General features: G+C 34.9%; 1 protein-coding gene across 6 annotated transcripts in view; it reads left to right on the forward strand.

Annotated features, from left to right (window-relative positions):
* Positions 1–16151, forward strand: part of DACH1 (dachshund family transcription factor 1) — a 354874-nt gene that overhangs the window by 290141 nt on the left and 48582 nt on the right. For all 6 annotated transcript variants that reach the window (XM_048934295.1, XM_048934293.1, XM_048934294.1 and 3 more), the window contains one exon: positions 15040–15191. In XM_048934295.1, coding sequence (XP_048790252.1) covers positions 15040–15191 — 152 coding nt within the window. The remainder of the gene's footprint in view (positions 1–15039; positions 15192–16151) is intronic.

The following is a 16151-nucleotide window of genomic DNA, read 5'->3' on the forward strand; positions in this document are numbered from 1 at the left end:
TGTATCATACATTCTTATTTTTTTAGCACTCCAAAAAATGAGCAAAAACTTTCAAGGTGCAAAGTAGTTATGTCAGCCAAAGCTTAGCTCTTTGTGAGGTAGTCATAATTTATCACTTCATGGTCAGAAAAAGCCACAAAGCTTAAAATACATTTCTGATGAGAATTCATTGTTTCCACATTATTTAATAAGAAGTTTAAGTATCCAAATGACTTCTCTCCAGAAGTTGGAAGGTAGAGCAATTGTGCTGTGACAGAGAAACGATGGCTGCTATCTCTCTGCGTGCCAGCATTAAGATAACAGTGTCATTGTACAAATTGTTACCCCGTGAATGTGTCTAATAAGTTATTATAGCGTGCTGAGCAGATGGCAAGTGTGCTCCTTGAAAGAATTGATGGATGGGATATGATGTCATCAGTGAGATGACAAGGTTCACAAGGTACTTGACCTCCAAGAATAAGTCCTAGCTGGTTAGAATTCTAAATGGTGAACTTTTGTGACATTGGCTAAATGGGAAATATGTGCAATTTGTATTTCTTTATGGTAGTGTTTACCCTCTTCACTGAACTCCACATAATGGGATTTGGTCCCTGAAGACCTGGAGATACTGTTGGAAGGTTTCACCCTGTAACCTTCAGAGGCTTTCATATACAAATCTATATGTCTAAACTTTAACAAAATCCCCCTGTATGGTATTTATGAAGTCAAGTTCATATCTCTACCTTCCTTTCCTGTATGTATTTATGTAGAAATAATTTGATTGAGATGATCAATTAATTTCATGTGTTCTTTCAAAAGAAAAAACTGCTGACTCAATAAGAATGTAAAAAGCATAAAATTATATTTTGCAATTTTATCAGACAAACAGTGCTTAAAATTATGGACTATCCTTCTATGCCAAGGATATGCTAATAATTTTATTTATGACTAGGATATCTATCTCTAAATTGAATATGTATTCAATTTATGTAGGACAAACAGTCCTACCTACCTATTGCTCTATCAAGAAATCTTCCTTTTTATTCTGTTCCCAATTATAGTTAAAGTAAAATTTCATTGTTGAAAAAAAGGCTTCTCAAATAGCCCTCTTAGTTCTCTGCATGATTCATGAAATGAATAAGGTGCATGGGAAAGCCTCAGGAGAAACTAACTCTTTAAGAAGAGGCAACACAGCTGTGTGGAATACACACCTACCTTCTCCTCTTTGTTGTACAGTGAATTTAGGCCCTTATTTACAGAGACTGAATAAACTAGACTGAGAGTGTCTACCCTTCATCTCTTCAGACATTCCATAAACCCCACTGATTACAAAGTGAGCTATTTGTATGTATTTTTTATGAGCAATTATACAGCCAGACATATGCTTCAAAATCTGGAATTAAAAGTTTTTATTAACAAATTGCGCATTGGAAACAGAAGAACTACTACAAGGGAATACAGTGAGAATATATCAGTAAGAGAACAATGGAAACAAAAGGGATAAATCAATACTAAGTGTATATATTATGCCTTTTCTGCAATTAAAGTTTAAGGGAAAGTGTTTGAGGTTATTTTTATTAATCCATGAAATTCAAAAGCTTTTTTTTTTTCATAGATTTAGCTTTATTTTGGCATGACCAAAGTCAGGAAGGTAGGCAGAAGAGATATGACCATAATAGTTAGCCTTTTTAAATCTTTTAATAGACACTCATGATTTCTTAAAATGCTTATTGCTATCTGGCTGCTTTCAAATGAGGAAATGTATTTATTGTGGAAAATACTATCATATTTTTTGATTGCTTGCAGAACAAAAGATCAGTATATATATAAAAAACAAAACAAACAACAACAAAAAAACCAGCACAGCAACAGCACCTATGAGAACTCATACATGCATACCTGTTCTGAATTCCTTATGCTATTTATTTTCAACATGGATGGTTCCTTGATATATTTGAATATTCATTTGACAACGTAGTGCTTGCTAACATGAACGGAAACTAGGAAAGCAGATGATAGTACTACAGATCTTATGAATAAAAGCAATATCTTTTTTACATTTCATAACGTTCTGACTTTCAAATGAATAAAAGTTGTTTGTGAAATTTCTGCTACTGGGAAATATTGATCCATTTTTAAAATAAGCTTACAGGTGCAATAACGCTTTCATAAACATTCTTCAAATTGCTTCTCTCTTTCTTGTATAAATAAAATGCTGAGGATTCCTAAAATCTGAATTACAGAAAAGCTATGGATTGAGTGGTAAATGTTATAACAAAGTGTCAATTTTAGAATAATTACTTTGAAAATATGAATTACAATTTAAAGTTGCCATCTATGTATTGATTTTAAATCCATGTCCTTAATCAGTGAAGCCAGTGCAGCTGTTTCACACATGATGTAACCTTGTATCTGGTTTTCTTGGTACAGAAAATGTATAGCCATTAGAGGGTAGATGAGGAAGCTCTCATATCATACTTCTTCCTTTTACTCCAGTAATAAAGGCAGCAGTATGGTGCTTGCAAGAAATAGTAACTTATTTGTATATGACTTGTAAATAGTTATCCCTTTACAAATAGTTTACTATCCATATCAGATTATTCTTGCCAGTTTGCTTAAATATGTCACAAGAGGAGAAACCTGCTCAAAAGAAGTATAAGTAGGGCAGCCCAGAGATGAATCTTTAAACAAAAATGTTCATTAACTATACTATACACAGTCTGGTAGTGGGTTGATTCAATGGATTTGGCTCTGTTCTTCTAAAGTAAACTGTTGGCTATATCAATGTCCACCAGTTTGTTAGCATAATTGAATAATACTCTGTGAAAATCCCTAAAGTCACTCAGATGAGTTTATCAAGTGATCTGATGATAGATTATTCATTTGAGTTTTCAGTTTTTAATAAAACGGGAAGAGTAGAATCCATATTTCATACAATTATCATAGATGTATTGATTATGCAGTGGAAGGATGTTCAGTAGCTATGTCTTTTCTACCCACATACATGTACACATGTATGATGTATGTGCTAGAGGTACATAAAGTTTTAATACAAGGTAAATGAGTGTTCTCTGAGCTCTCTTTGCCATATGGCCCCTGTGGAGGATAGAGGGCCCTGGCTAGCTTAAGCCTGCCATATGGACCTGGTGGAAAAAGGTAAGTCTTACACACAGAGCAAACCTACCATATGGACTGGGTGGAGCACTCAGAACTCTAAACATTTCTCATACACAAGGGCCTTTTACACAGAAGAATGTAAAAACATGCATAATACATTACACAACAAAGCCATTGAAAAATGGATCAATTGTTTAGATTTAATATGATGCTTTCAAGCAGTGCCCAAAACTATATAAATAATCAGGGTTTATTTTGAAATAGTAAAGAAGATCATCAATCATTTACAGCTGACTATTTTACTTTGCATTTAACATCTGCTGTATAATGGGACTGTACAGTACCACCCTTAATGCCGTATGAAAACAAAACAGCCAAAAATAGTGATAGGGTTAAAACCAAGTTTATCTGAATGTATTCCCTCGTTGTCTTTCTTTCCCCTCTCATGTTAAACTGAAAAATAAATTTAAACTTCATGTAAAACTGTGTGACAAGTCCTGGACTTAGAAATGTCATCTACATTCTTAACTCTTTTGGGCAATAGGCTTAGAGCAGCGATTCAACTTTATTTGAAACTGAAAGGATCTGTGCTAACCGAAGCTCAGCTTTTTGGATGTGTAAGATGCCTGTTGCTTTAAATTCCACAAATCTTTATTTGCCTTCCACTGTGAAAATGATGCTAGATAGTGGTGTTTTCTTTCACAGACCAAAGTGATAGTAAAGTAGCATAGTAAAATGACCATCATATTTCAAACTGCTGGGCATCCTTTTTGATCCTTCCTATGCATTCCCATGTAATCACAAATCCACTGGCTTGAATTATTTATAATATGTATTAAAAAAACAACCAAACAAAAAAGCCACACCACACCACATACCAAAATTCAGATCAGGAGCACTTCAAAGAAGATTATGCCAAAATATAGGAAAATGCAACATAAATTATATTCTTAAAACCTTGTTTCCTATTTTCTTGTCTGTTCTGATGATGATTTATATATTTTTTCACTGTTTTACATGCCAAAATGAATAAGCAGAGAAGTCAAATCTATTTTGGTTGGCAAATAGGAAGATTATTTAGGCTAATATGTCCCTTCAAATTTTTTTAACAATCTTTTCCTTTTCTTGAGCTATATATTTTTTACACTGGTCTTTAGTTAGACCAGACATTTCAAGAAACTGACTCATTTCTTCATACACTGAAGAGGGAAAAACAAAAGCAAAAAAAAAACAAATTTCAGAAACAATATATATTTCTGAAAAAAAAAAAAAGGGGGGGGGACAGAAAAGATTCTAGAAAGCAGTAGAATATACTGAGTTGGAGAAAACTAGGACAAAGGGAAGATAAAGAAGGTGATTCTGAAAAAAATAAAGAAGAATTCAGATTTTAGTTTTTGAAGTTGCCAGATTATACCAAAATTTGCTAGAAGAGCAGCCTTTGTTAGCAACACTGACCTCCCTTCAAAAAGTGTAGAACACTGAGGTTGCTGTGACTTGCTCACCTTCGTCTTCAGAGTGCAACAGTTCATAAAACCTTGCAGGACAGTCGTGTCCTGATACAACTCCTGTTCTTTCTCTAGTTGGGTTAAAAGCCAACCTGTTTTCATGGTGCTGAATAAAAGTATTATCCTTAAATATGTAGTGAGCCCATCAGGTTAAGATAATAAGCCCCATGCTGTTTGTTTCAGTATGGTTAGTAAATAAGGCATAATTTATCATATAGTAATAAAGAGATTTGAAACCACTCTTAGTATTTGTATTTTGTTTCATTGCTCTTGTTACATAATATTTATAACTGCTTAAGAAATTATATAAATATTCTTTTTCTAAATATGTTATTGTTATAAGTATTGAGACACCTGCATAGATTTTTCTGTGAAACAAAATTAATAAAATGCTTAGATCCTATGGAGGAGTTGTAATGCTTATTTCCTTCATATTAGAATGTAGATAAAAGGCAGAATGCAATATTTCATTTCAGTGAAGGCTGGAAACTGGATCCTGGAAAAGATTTTAATTTACCTATATGTATATGGCATGTTTGCTGTGCAGGGTACCTTAATTTTTTATATTCATTGTCAACCACACTGACCTGGGTTACACGGCGACTCCAGGCAATATTTTTCTTCTGTGCTGAATGTGGCCTCGTAATGTATAAATACATAAAGGATATTTTTTGGTCTTTTATAATATGTATTCTGATATATTATCATAAATTACATATTCAAATGCATGAAGACATGCAGGCCAAATCATGTCTGTGTTTTCAAAAATAAAAGCAGTAAGTGCAAGCTTATTTTAAAGTGGATACCTCAAATGGAGCAGAAAACATTAGAGGTAAAACTTCTACATTATTTTATCAGTGAGCATCAAGCTAGTGAATGCCATAGAAATGTCACTAATGGACACATTCTGGCAGCTTGTTGCAGATGTTTGATGAATGAAGTGCAAGAGGAATCATATCAGATGTAAAAATGCTTGCCTTTTCATTGTGAATTTTATTTTTGAGCACTCTAGGGTTTAGGGATTTTGGTTTGTTTATTATTATGGATTTATGTGAAAATCAGATATTCAGATATCATCTATAGGCAATGAGTTGAAAAATGTAGCTATAGTGTTGTAAAGGACTGTTTCTGATCATATAAACTATGAAACTAATATTGAACTCCCGTAGGCAGACAGCCAAAATTCTACTAGGATATCATAACCATATAATCCAAAATGTGTACATCAATTATTGTCTACAACATTTGCATCTGAGTACTGGAACCACTCCATAGATAGACACATTAAGGATGTTTATTACATTTGGAAAAAAAAAAAAAAAAAAGAAAGAAAGAAAGAGAAAAAAAAAAAGATTTAAGTATAATCAACAGTCTTTTATGTGAATGTGTATTTTTAGCTCCAAAACTAAGGAAGCCTCTGTGCTGTGCTGCTTCATGATGTTTGAATAACACACTCATTTTGTATTCTTACTGCTGGTGAGAATTTGTCAAAATGCTTTTGTTTTTGATTGCTATTTCCATACTGGCTATGAGAGGAACTAAGGTCTTGGAGTTACTATATCACATATTTCTATTAAAAATATTTCTGTATTTCCATTTAGATGCTTAATTAAAGACTGCTACTGAGCCGCTCGTGGTATAGTGGTGATTACCTTAAGTTGTGTGTGTACAGGGCTTGGCTAGCACTGTCTTCCAGTCGCTTTCTTTGTGAAGCAGGATTTCTTCCAATGCATTTGGAGTTTTTCCTTACATATTCAAGATTTCCCGAGTCTATTAGTCAGTATCCCAAGGCAGTGTGTTGGTTGAGACGATCTGGCTTTTTTTATTATTTTTTTCTGTTATTTTATTGGCATCTTTAGCTGTAAGAGTGAGGTGCTAATACATCTGAGATAGGAATTTTGGCATTTAAGGTTGGGAACAGCTCTTCTTAGTGTGATTCCAATGGTAGACATTTTTAGGTTGGTCATCTAATTCAGAGGTCTAATTAATACATTATCAACCTAAATATTAGGGGTATGCAAAAATATTCTATTTTTATTGATGAAGTTATTAAAATCAAGTGTAATGACTGGGATGCCATACAGGAAAGTGAAGTAAATGTGAACATGCATGTATTTAAAGCAGGTTAAAAAGAGCTGTTACTGAGCTGTTACTTTATATCTTTACCTAAAATATGATATTTTCTCCTGTTAATTACAGAAGAATCGTGACACTTATTTTGTATGAATGTTGACTGAAACAACTAGATCAATAGATACAGCTTTAGAAATTCTGATCAGATAAAGATTTTTCTGCTCTGGTGGAAGACCAGTTTAAGCCAGCATAAATGCAAAGTGTTTAAACCTCTTCTGACTTCTCTTTAATTTCTCAGATATACTTTGTGAAGGACTGTTTACACAGAATCACAGAATCATAGGGGTTGGAAGGGACCTCCAGAGATCATCGAGTCCAACCCCCCTGCCAAAGCAGGTTCCCTACAGTAGGTCGCACAGGTAGGCATCCAGGCAGGTCTTGAACATCTCCAGAGAAGGAGACTCCACCACCTCCCTGGGCAGCCTGTTCCAGTGCTCCGTCACCCTCACTGTAAAGAAGTTCTTGCGCACATTTGTGCAGAACTTCCTGTGCTGCAATTTCCGGCCGTTTCCCCTTGTCCTGTCTCCACAACTGATGAAAACAGTCTGGCCTCGTCACTCTGCCCCCACACCTTAGATATTTATAGACCTGGATCAGGTCCCCTCTCAGTCTTCTTTTCTCAAGGCTAAACAGACCCAGTTCACTCAGCCTTTCTTCATAGGAGAGATGCTCCAGGCCCTTCACCATTTTTGTGGCCCTCTGCTGGACTCTTTCCAAGAGATCCCTGTCTTTTTGTACTGGGGAGCCCAGAACTGGACACAGTACTCCAGATAAGGTCTTACTAGGGCAGAGTAGAGGGGGAGGATCACCTCCCTCAACCTGCTGGCCACGTTTTTTTATTGCACCCCAAAACGCCACTGGTCTTCTTGGCCACAAGGGCACACTGCTGGCTCATGGCCAACCTGTTGTCAACCAGGAGACTCAGGTCCCTCTCTGCAGAGCTCCTCTCCAGTAGGTCATCCCCCAACCTGTACTGGTGCATGCAATTATTCCTTCCTAGATGCAAGACTCTACACTTGCTTTTGTTAAACCTCATCTGGTTCCTCTCTGCCCAGCTCTCCAGCCTGTCCAAGTCTCGCTGAATGGTAGCACAGCCTTCATGTTTATTTTTGTGTTGTCTCTTTACACCAGGTGCCAAGTGTATGCAGTCTACCTCATCTGCTCACCAACAGTGCTGGGAGCTGTTGTCAGGTTATGTGTTGCTGAATGAATGGCAACTGCTGAAGGCTGCACAGGCATACCACTGTCTTTTCACTTTCTGGTTGGTAATCCAGTCTGCCGTTAGCAGGTTACCAGAGGCCATGTGACAAGGCTGTGGCAGTGCTGATGCTCAATACACCATAATTGCAACATGACTATATAGGGAGTTTCTGAACACGTGGGCTTCATTTTTTTTTTTCTGAAGAGAATGAATATTAGGCATATTAATTGAACACAGACCAACCAATCAACCAAATGAAAACAATCCAGTCTGCTCAGAGAGCTTGTGCATGCCCTGCCCCTGGAACTGTTCAGGCCCAGGTTGGATGGTGTCCTGGGCAGCCTGGTCTAGTATTAGATGTGGAGTTTGGCAGCCCTGTATGTGGCAAGGGGGCTGGAGCTTGATGATCCTTGAGGATCAACCCAAGTCATTCTGTGATTCTATGACTCTATGAATCCACAATACAAACAAAAAAAACAGTATGAATGCAGTGCAGTTCCAGGCACAAAACCTTCACTTTCAGAGAATTACAAGTTACCAACTGTGCTTATCAAGAATTCCCTTCTTACAACTTGTAACTTACATAAAAAGTCTGTTATTCTTTAATCACCTTAAATTCCAAAAGAATAGATGGTCCTGAGTATTAAGCCAAAGCATTTTTCATTTGAAATAATCCAGCAAAATCAAGCAAAATATATTTGTTACTTTTTGTGGTATTTTTTCTCTGCCTTTTGCGGTAGCCATACAAAGACATTTAAAGTGTAGAGAACAGGCAATACAAAATTAAGATTGTATGCGTTGGACATATTCGCTTGTGTGTTGTTTTTATCTGTTCATAATTTTGAAAATGTAAGGCTTAGTATGCAATACACTCATTCTGTTTTTAAGTCCAATCCCTAGTTTAACGTTTGATGCTAATCATAAATCCTGATCTGATTCAGCATACTTGGCTTGATCTTTGGTGTTGCATATATTCAGGAAAGCCAGAAAGATAGTTGGGCTACCTGGGGTAGGCTGTGAGCTTCTAAAGCCAACACAGTAAAATAAATGAGATGGCTAGTATCATGGGTGGTAGGTTTTGATTTCCCAACCACATCCTCTTTGTTACGTGGATGATTATTGACACAAGTTCAGATTATGAACATGACTCCAGAAAAAGCTGAGAATTGCATTTATGAATGTGTAATGAGCCACATTCACACAACTCTCCACATACACTTGTGCACAGAAGCACTTCTTGTAGAATTGCTATGAAGCAGAGGAACATTCCTGTTAGCACTCAGAATTACCTGGCTGATGGAGTGGAGCTAGTGGAATGCTAACTGGGACATTTGACATGAATCAGTAAAATACATTTATACTTTTTTCAGCATCCAAAGCACAGTTGGCTTTTATCAGTATTAGATCTCTGCCAGTAGCATTTAAGTATCTTTAAAAAAGAAGTAATGGACATAGTACTCGTATTTAAGAACTTCAAGTTACAATATTATCACATGCCTTGTGTTTATACTAATATATTGCTCAAAAACACATTAAAATATTTAATGTACCTTTCTCACCGTCATTTTTCCTTAGAATTTGTATTTCGTTAGGGTTGGTTAAAGTTCATTATCATCAGGTGTTCAAGATACTTGTACTATATATGCTGAATTCTTTTTTGGAGTCACCTCTGAATATCCTGCTTTTCCTGACCATTTGGTGTACTTAAATGCATAAAATGCACTTTTATTCTGTGCAAATTTCTGTGAGTGAACAGAACAATTTTTGATATAGGGACAGCAAAACAGTATTATTCTATTTGGGGCATTATATATTATTACGCTTCCAAACGTCAAAGCAATACTAGCATTTTAACATTTTATTATATGGTAAAATACATTTGTTAAAAAAATATGAAGGATAATTTATTCTAAAATATTGTGAAATCCTTAGAATAAATAAACCAGTAAATGCTACTTAACCCAACCCCAATCGGTAATAGGCTGCAAAATAAGATAAAAGTTATTAGAATAATCCTTTTATTGAAAGAGAAAATTAGATAAGTTGTGCTGATTGACTCTGAGGCCCTCCTCGGGACATATAAAATGAAGAATAAACTGAACGTGATCTAGTCCAAAGAGCCTGAAGAAATCCTCACATCATCACTAATTACATTTTTACTTTTTGGATGTATTTTGCCAACTCTTCATTCATTTACAGTGATTTTACAGCATTAATTCCTTAACAAAACTAAAATGCTTATCTTTAAAGTAGATGTTTTTATGCATTTGATTTTACCAGTAATAAATTTCATTTGCAGTGAAGTACTGTGCTTGAAACACAACAATCGTAGCTTATACAAATATGTTGTGTTGAACAGCATAGCATTTTGTTAATTTCTTGCTGAGTTAGTACAAATTTCTTACTCCTTGGGCACTTTTTTCTCCATGATTTCATCTCAGTTTCACTATCCTTCTCCAAACTATTTGTCTACCTTAAGTCTCTTCCTATCCTGTTTTCTCAGTTTAGCTTTCACTCAGTTCTTTATTAGTCTCTATCTCCTTTTCAAGTCATACCAGTTTCCAAACTTCCACATCTCAGTGTCAACCCACAATACGTCTGCCTTTGTGCTTGCACTAAATGCTATGAGTGAGTTGTTTAAGGAACAAATGTTTGAAGTATTTTATAGAGAACCAAAAAATCATCAGGACACTTAACAAAGAGCAATTAAAATTATAGAAAGACATTAATCTATGGAGTATTTTTTGAGTCAGCCATTATCTCTTGCTTTCAAATATCAACATTCTCCATTCTGATTAGTGACCAGTCTAAACTTTTCCTATTTGCATTTGGGAACACAGACAATAGACTGGCTACCACTGTTCATCTATTATTGTTTAAATAGCTGTCACAGCTTCCATAGTGTCTATTTCCATGTTATCTCATGAAGAACAAAATAGAATGGCAACATACCAAGTGTGAAAATGTGAAAAATGTTACTTGTATTTGGCCCAAACCTGCTGTTGTTCACAGATAAAATCTAGTTTGATCAAAAACAGGTTACTTTTTGAAACTGAGGAGCAATTAGTTTAATGGATGTGGCATCTGCAAATATTTTGAAGATAGGTGTTGATTTCAGACTTGCCTGTTATGGTGATTTAGTTCCAGTGTACCGTACAGATTCATCTCTGCTCTGATACTGCAGAGATTTCAATAATAGTTTGTCCAATCCTTGTTTTTCTGTTAATTTATAACATCTTGGTGGTCAGCACAAGCCAAGACAGGCCTGGCCACTTCTTTGTTCAACCTTGTTCTTTCTTTTCATCTCTTTTACTGTTCTGCTCCCAGCTCTGACAATGGAGTTGTAGATTGAACCTATTTCTCCTCTTGCCCCAACTTTTCTTTGAATGCTTCCTTTGATGTATTCAGACTAAAAATGCCAGATCTCTGTCTCCCAGCAAGGGCTTATCATTTCTGCAGTGTTGCTCCGCTAGCAGGTTGAGGACCGTTAGTAGTTCCTTTGCAGCAGTTCAAAAGATGCTATGTTAATGATTATTTGGAAACAAAGATGGAACACTGTGTTGAGAAAAGAGAACTTAGGCAGGAATGGAAGATTTTTAAATGCTTCAGTGGCAAGAGGTCATATTATTATTGCTACTAAGATATGTGGTTTTGTTTTAATTGGCCATGTTTACAATGTGCTTTTTCTTAAAAATGCATTTTTTCAAGATTCCCTCAATCATTGCTTATCTCACATCCACAAATATTCATGCTTCCTGTGTATAATATGTACATTTGCTCTGTTTCAAACATACTCACACTCAAAGTTTATTTCACATGGGACATCAGGAAAACAAAGCCACATTAGTCTGACATTTTTTTCTGAGTTTAAATTTCATTAAACTAAGTTCACTGTAAGTTCAACTCTCTAGTCTTCCCCTTCAGTGTAAATTTGTTTCTGTTATTTATTATAATAGAAGAGTTTGGATTTTGAGTTCATTCTATTATCCATAACTTTAATCCTTTGAAGTTATTTTGCCTATTGAAAAACGGTGCCGTACATTGTTGAGAAAACCATTACGAACATGTTTTGAGCATGCCTAAAATACAGTAAAAAACATGTATTTATAATTAAAGTAAAGCAGAGACTTTAATCCTTTGCCCAAAATCTCAGGTAAGACCTATGTTAGGAGTTTTCTTTATCTCAACGATTACATTGAAAGAACAGTTTTTAAGCAAAGTAAGGTCTATGTATTTTTTTAGGTAGGTGAGTTTTATCTGATATGTTTTAAAACATTTTTTCAGCTCAAGGCCTAAAATTTTAGTAAGATTTTAAGTTATTTCAAGAAGGATGAGAGATTTTTGGCCTATCTCTGTGACAAACCTAGAGGCATACTTTCACATTTGTATAATTTAGTTCCATGATGCATACTAGTGATTAAACTCTTCCTTTCTATGCCATGCAAGTCAATACTTTCTCTGGGACCACTAGTATATGGAGGACTTCAGTCAAAAACTCACATAAATACCAAACAGGAGGTTTGTAGCTTTTTTAACATTGTGTATGAAACATTTGTGAAAGCCATATTTACATCAATCAAAAATAATATCGTGCAGCCTTTATCAGTCTATAATAATTTTTGCTTAAGTTTGAATTGTTTGTTATGATTAATGAACACGTAACAATACTGACAGCAGTTTGGAAAAAAAAAAAAAAAAAAAAAAAAAAGAGAATTATTCTTCACACTAGAACGTGATTTCAGAAGATGATGAACTAGCAGGAATACTTGAGAGCAGTAATGTAGTTTACAATATCCAGGATTACCTATTTGTTTATTTTTCCTAATGTGGTGAATATATCTATAATATTTTTAAAGTTGAAAAGAAAATAAAAAACTATTATTTAGGGTCAAGTTATTGTATGTTACAACAAAATGATGACAGACAGCAGAATAGCGTGAGGAATAGATGATGCACACAGAGTACATTTTTCATAGTCTACTTTTAATCTTGTAAGATATAGGTTCAGTCATCTACAGCCAGTTTTTCTGAACAGTCTGTTGAGATCAGACTGGAAAATCTGATGAAATATATTTAACAAAATCTTTTTATGGGCTGAAGCTTTCCTTGGTAAACATTACTTTGTTTCACAAAGCTTAGCTTGGTAAACTTTTTACTTAAGACTTTATGAGAAAGTAAAAATTGTGCCACAGATTGTAAAACACAGAGAATATTAAATGGGCTTTTACTCCTTTTGTAGGCTATTCTCAGCCTAAGCCCTGTGAACTGAGAAGAACAGTTTTCATGGTATGGTTGAGCATTCCAAATGTAGATCTTTCTATCTGAACAAGTCATCTGAGGCTCCTCTTACAGTTAACAGGAACTTCTAGAGGAAGATTTTTCTCCTTCTGTATCCTTCTGATGGCTATAATAGTTTATATGGATTAGCACCTTAAAACGCTGTATTCCTCTTCACTAGCTATAGAAAGAGCCAGGTGGGACAAGCCGAGGAGCCTATTTTGGCATTTCTGTGCCAAAATAGATTGTGGATGCAGCTTTTCGCTAGCACCATTAAGTTGTGGCCAGCACAGTGGAGCCCATGAGGAGATGGAGAAAGGAATAAGCAACTGAAAGTGCTTAACAGAGATTTCTTTTGTCTGGAATGTTGATGGAAATGAAATTCTGGGATGAACAGGGATTCTGAGTTATAGTGTGCTTTCCCTTGGCTGCTGAAACACTCTAACCCGTTCTTTGAAAAGACTTCAATTTTTGTATCTCTAGACTATTGCCACTTTACAATATACAGCACCTCACTTCTTTTTATTTCTTTCTAGGAAAATAGCGTCAGGACTTTTATATCATACGTTTCCCAATGTGTATGCTAGAATAAAAAGTGAACTACAACTATTCATTAAAACTGTAATAAAATACATTGCAGAAAAAAAAAAAAGAAATTAATACACCTCAAAAAATATGTATCATGTTGATCAAAGCTAAATGAAATAGACTAAGGCTGACAAACTCTCATGTAGTCAAACAGCTGTGCAGAGTTCTGTATGCATTCTGATGCCACGGAATTGTATTGAGATACATCAGTGTTTCAGTTAATGACTGAGCCGTTACTAAGACAAATATGCATAGATATATGTATCTAAATACATGTATAAATAGTTTTCCTTTTTGAAGAATTCAGATTAACATCTGGTGCAATGAGCTTGACCTAAATTTCTGTATCATATCAACGGTAGTCTAAAAATATTTCAAAAATTAAAAAAAAAAAAGAAAAAGAAAAAAAAAAAAAGACGTATAATGAAGTTTTTTTTCTTCTTTTTTTTTTTTTTTTTTCTTCACTTACTTTATAATCCACTCACAGATTATCTATGAAACACTAATCTTAGAAGTCTGCAGACTCGGGGAGTCTTTTCCCGTTGTGATGTCACAACTGATCAGATCTGATTGTTATGATGATTCCACTAAGGAGTTGAGCACTAATTGTTAGAACATGTCTGTGTTTAAAAAAAATTAGGCCAATGATTGTAACCATGCTGTTAATATCATTTATTGTTCAGAGCATGTTTCAGCTGTGCGAATCAGGTATACTTTTTTGATTAAAAATGCCTAGACAGTCTGTAGATTTTCTGTTTGCAGAATCTTCTGACCTGTAAATGAAAGCATTGTGTGGGAAGGGTTAATTGTATAGCAAACCTTATGTTCAAATTTTTCTCTTATATGAAATATATGTCATGCTAGCAAATATTCTATTGTCAGTTCAAATAGAACACAAACTAAAATGAGATAATTGGTAAGGTGCCCATAAAGTCAGCTTGAATATTTTATCACGAGTATATGTGAGATAATATTTGTTTTAAAAAGATTCTATGGCACTGTAAACTCAGTCTCATTAGAGACTGCATTTAAAAGGCTTATAAAGTTACTCATTAATGTTATCTTGTTGTATCTCCACAGCTTTTTCATTAAAGAAAATTCAGCAGAAAGCATTTTCTCCTGATAGCAGGAACCAATTTGCAATAAATGTTCTGGAAACCACTAGGGAAGCCATTACTGAAGTCTAATAAAAACAGACAAGCGTAACTTGTTCTATATTTTTGTTTCAATCACATACAGATGAGACCCCGCTCTCCACACCAACTGCAAGAGACAGCCTTGACAAACTTTCTCTAACTGGGCATGGGCAACCACTACCTCCAGGTTTTCCATCTCCTTTTCTATTCCCTGATGGATTGTCCTCCATAGAGACCCTTCTGACTAACATCCAGGTAGGCCTTTCTGTAGATCAGCTTAAAGGAGTGGAGAGGAGCCAGTTGTTCAGATTTGTCTACATTAATACAACCATTTTAGCTTAATCAGTTCATAAGATTATTTGGATAAACTAATTTGCTGAAACTTTCTAGTAATTTGGGATTTAAAGAAACCGCAACAAATGAATGAATTTAGAAGCTGTCAGTTACAGTACATAAAAAAATAGATTGTGTATTAGACCACAGCAGAGAATTTGATGAAAATGGCATTGGGGTGTTTAATAACATTGGTCTTAAATGCTCTTTTTATTACAGGCTAATGAAATGTATCTTACTATTTAGGTATATCTCATTTACTAAACAGAGAAACATTTCTTTAATAAATAGTTATTTCAAATTGCTGCAGTGCCAAGGTGGAAATGATATTTAAAGCTATTTGAAATGTGTCTCTCATAAAAGCATTCACAAAAACATTCACAAAAAAGCACTTCTTTTATAAGTAAGCTCATTTCACTTAAAGTAATGTCTTCAAAGAATAGACTTCAAAGGGTATTACCAAATTTTCTGCAGATTTCCTATTCAGTAGTCAGAATGTCTATTGTGTGCATAGTACAGCCTGATTCAAATATTGTCCAAGGTATACATTTGCCTAGATGCTAGTGTTTAATATTAGAATGAAGATTTTTTTTCCCCACAAATTCAGTGATCATATGTTCTCCAGATGCAATTTTTGCAGCGGTATGTTGCATGAAGAAGCATAATGTTAGTGCAAGAAATAATGCAGCCATACTGTATTCATTACATACAACCTTTGTTTGTGCAGCTTCTAACTTCCAATATACTTTTTTTTCCTGCAAATGTATCGAGTCAGTTCAGTTTTATTCAGAAAGCACTATGCAACATAGGGCCAAAGCCTCTTTGCTTTGTTTTCCTAAGCAAACTCTTTCAACTTTATGGCCCTTTGTATTTGTTTTATGA

This window comes from Lagopus muta, chromosome 1, assembly GCF_023343835.1.
Source record: "Lagopus muta isolate bLagMut1 chromosome 1, bLagMut1 primary, whole genome shotgun sequence".
In the NCBI taxonomy this organism is placed as follows: domain Eukaryota; kingdom Metazoa; phylum Chordata; class Aves; order Galliformes; family Phasianidae; genus Lagopus; species Lagopus muta.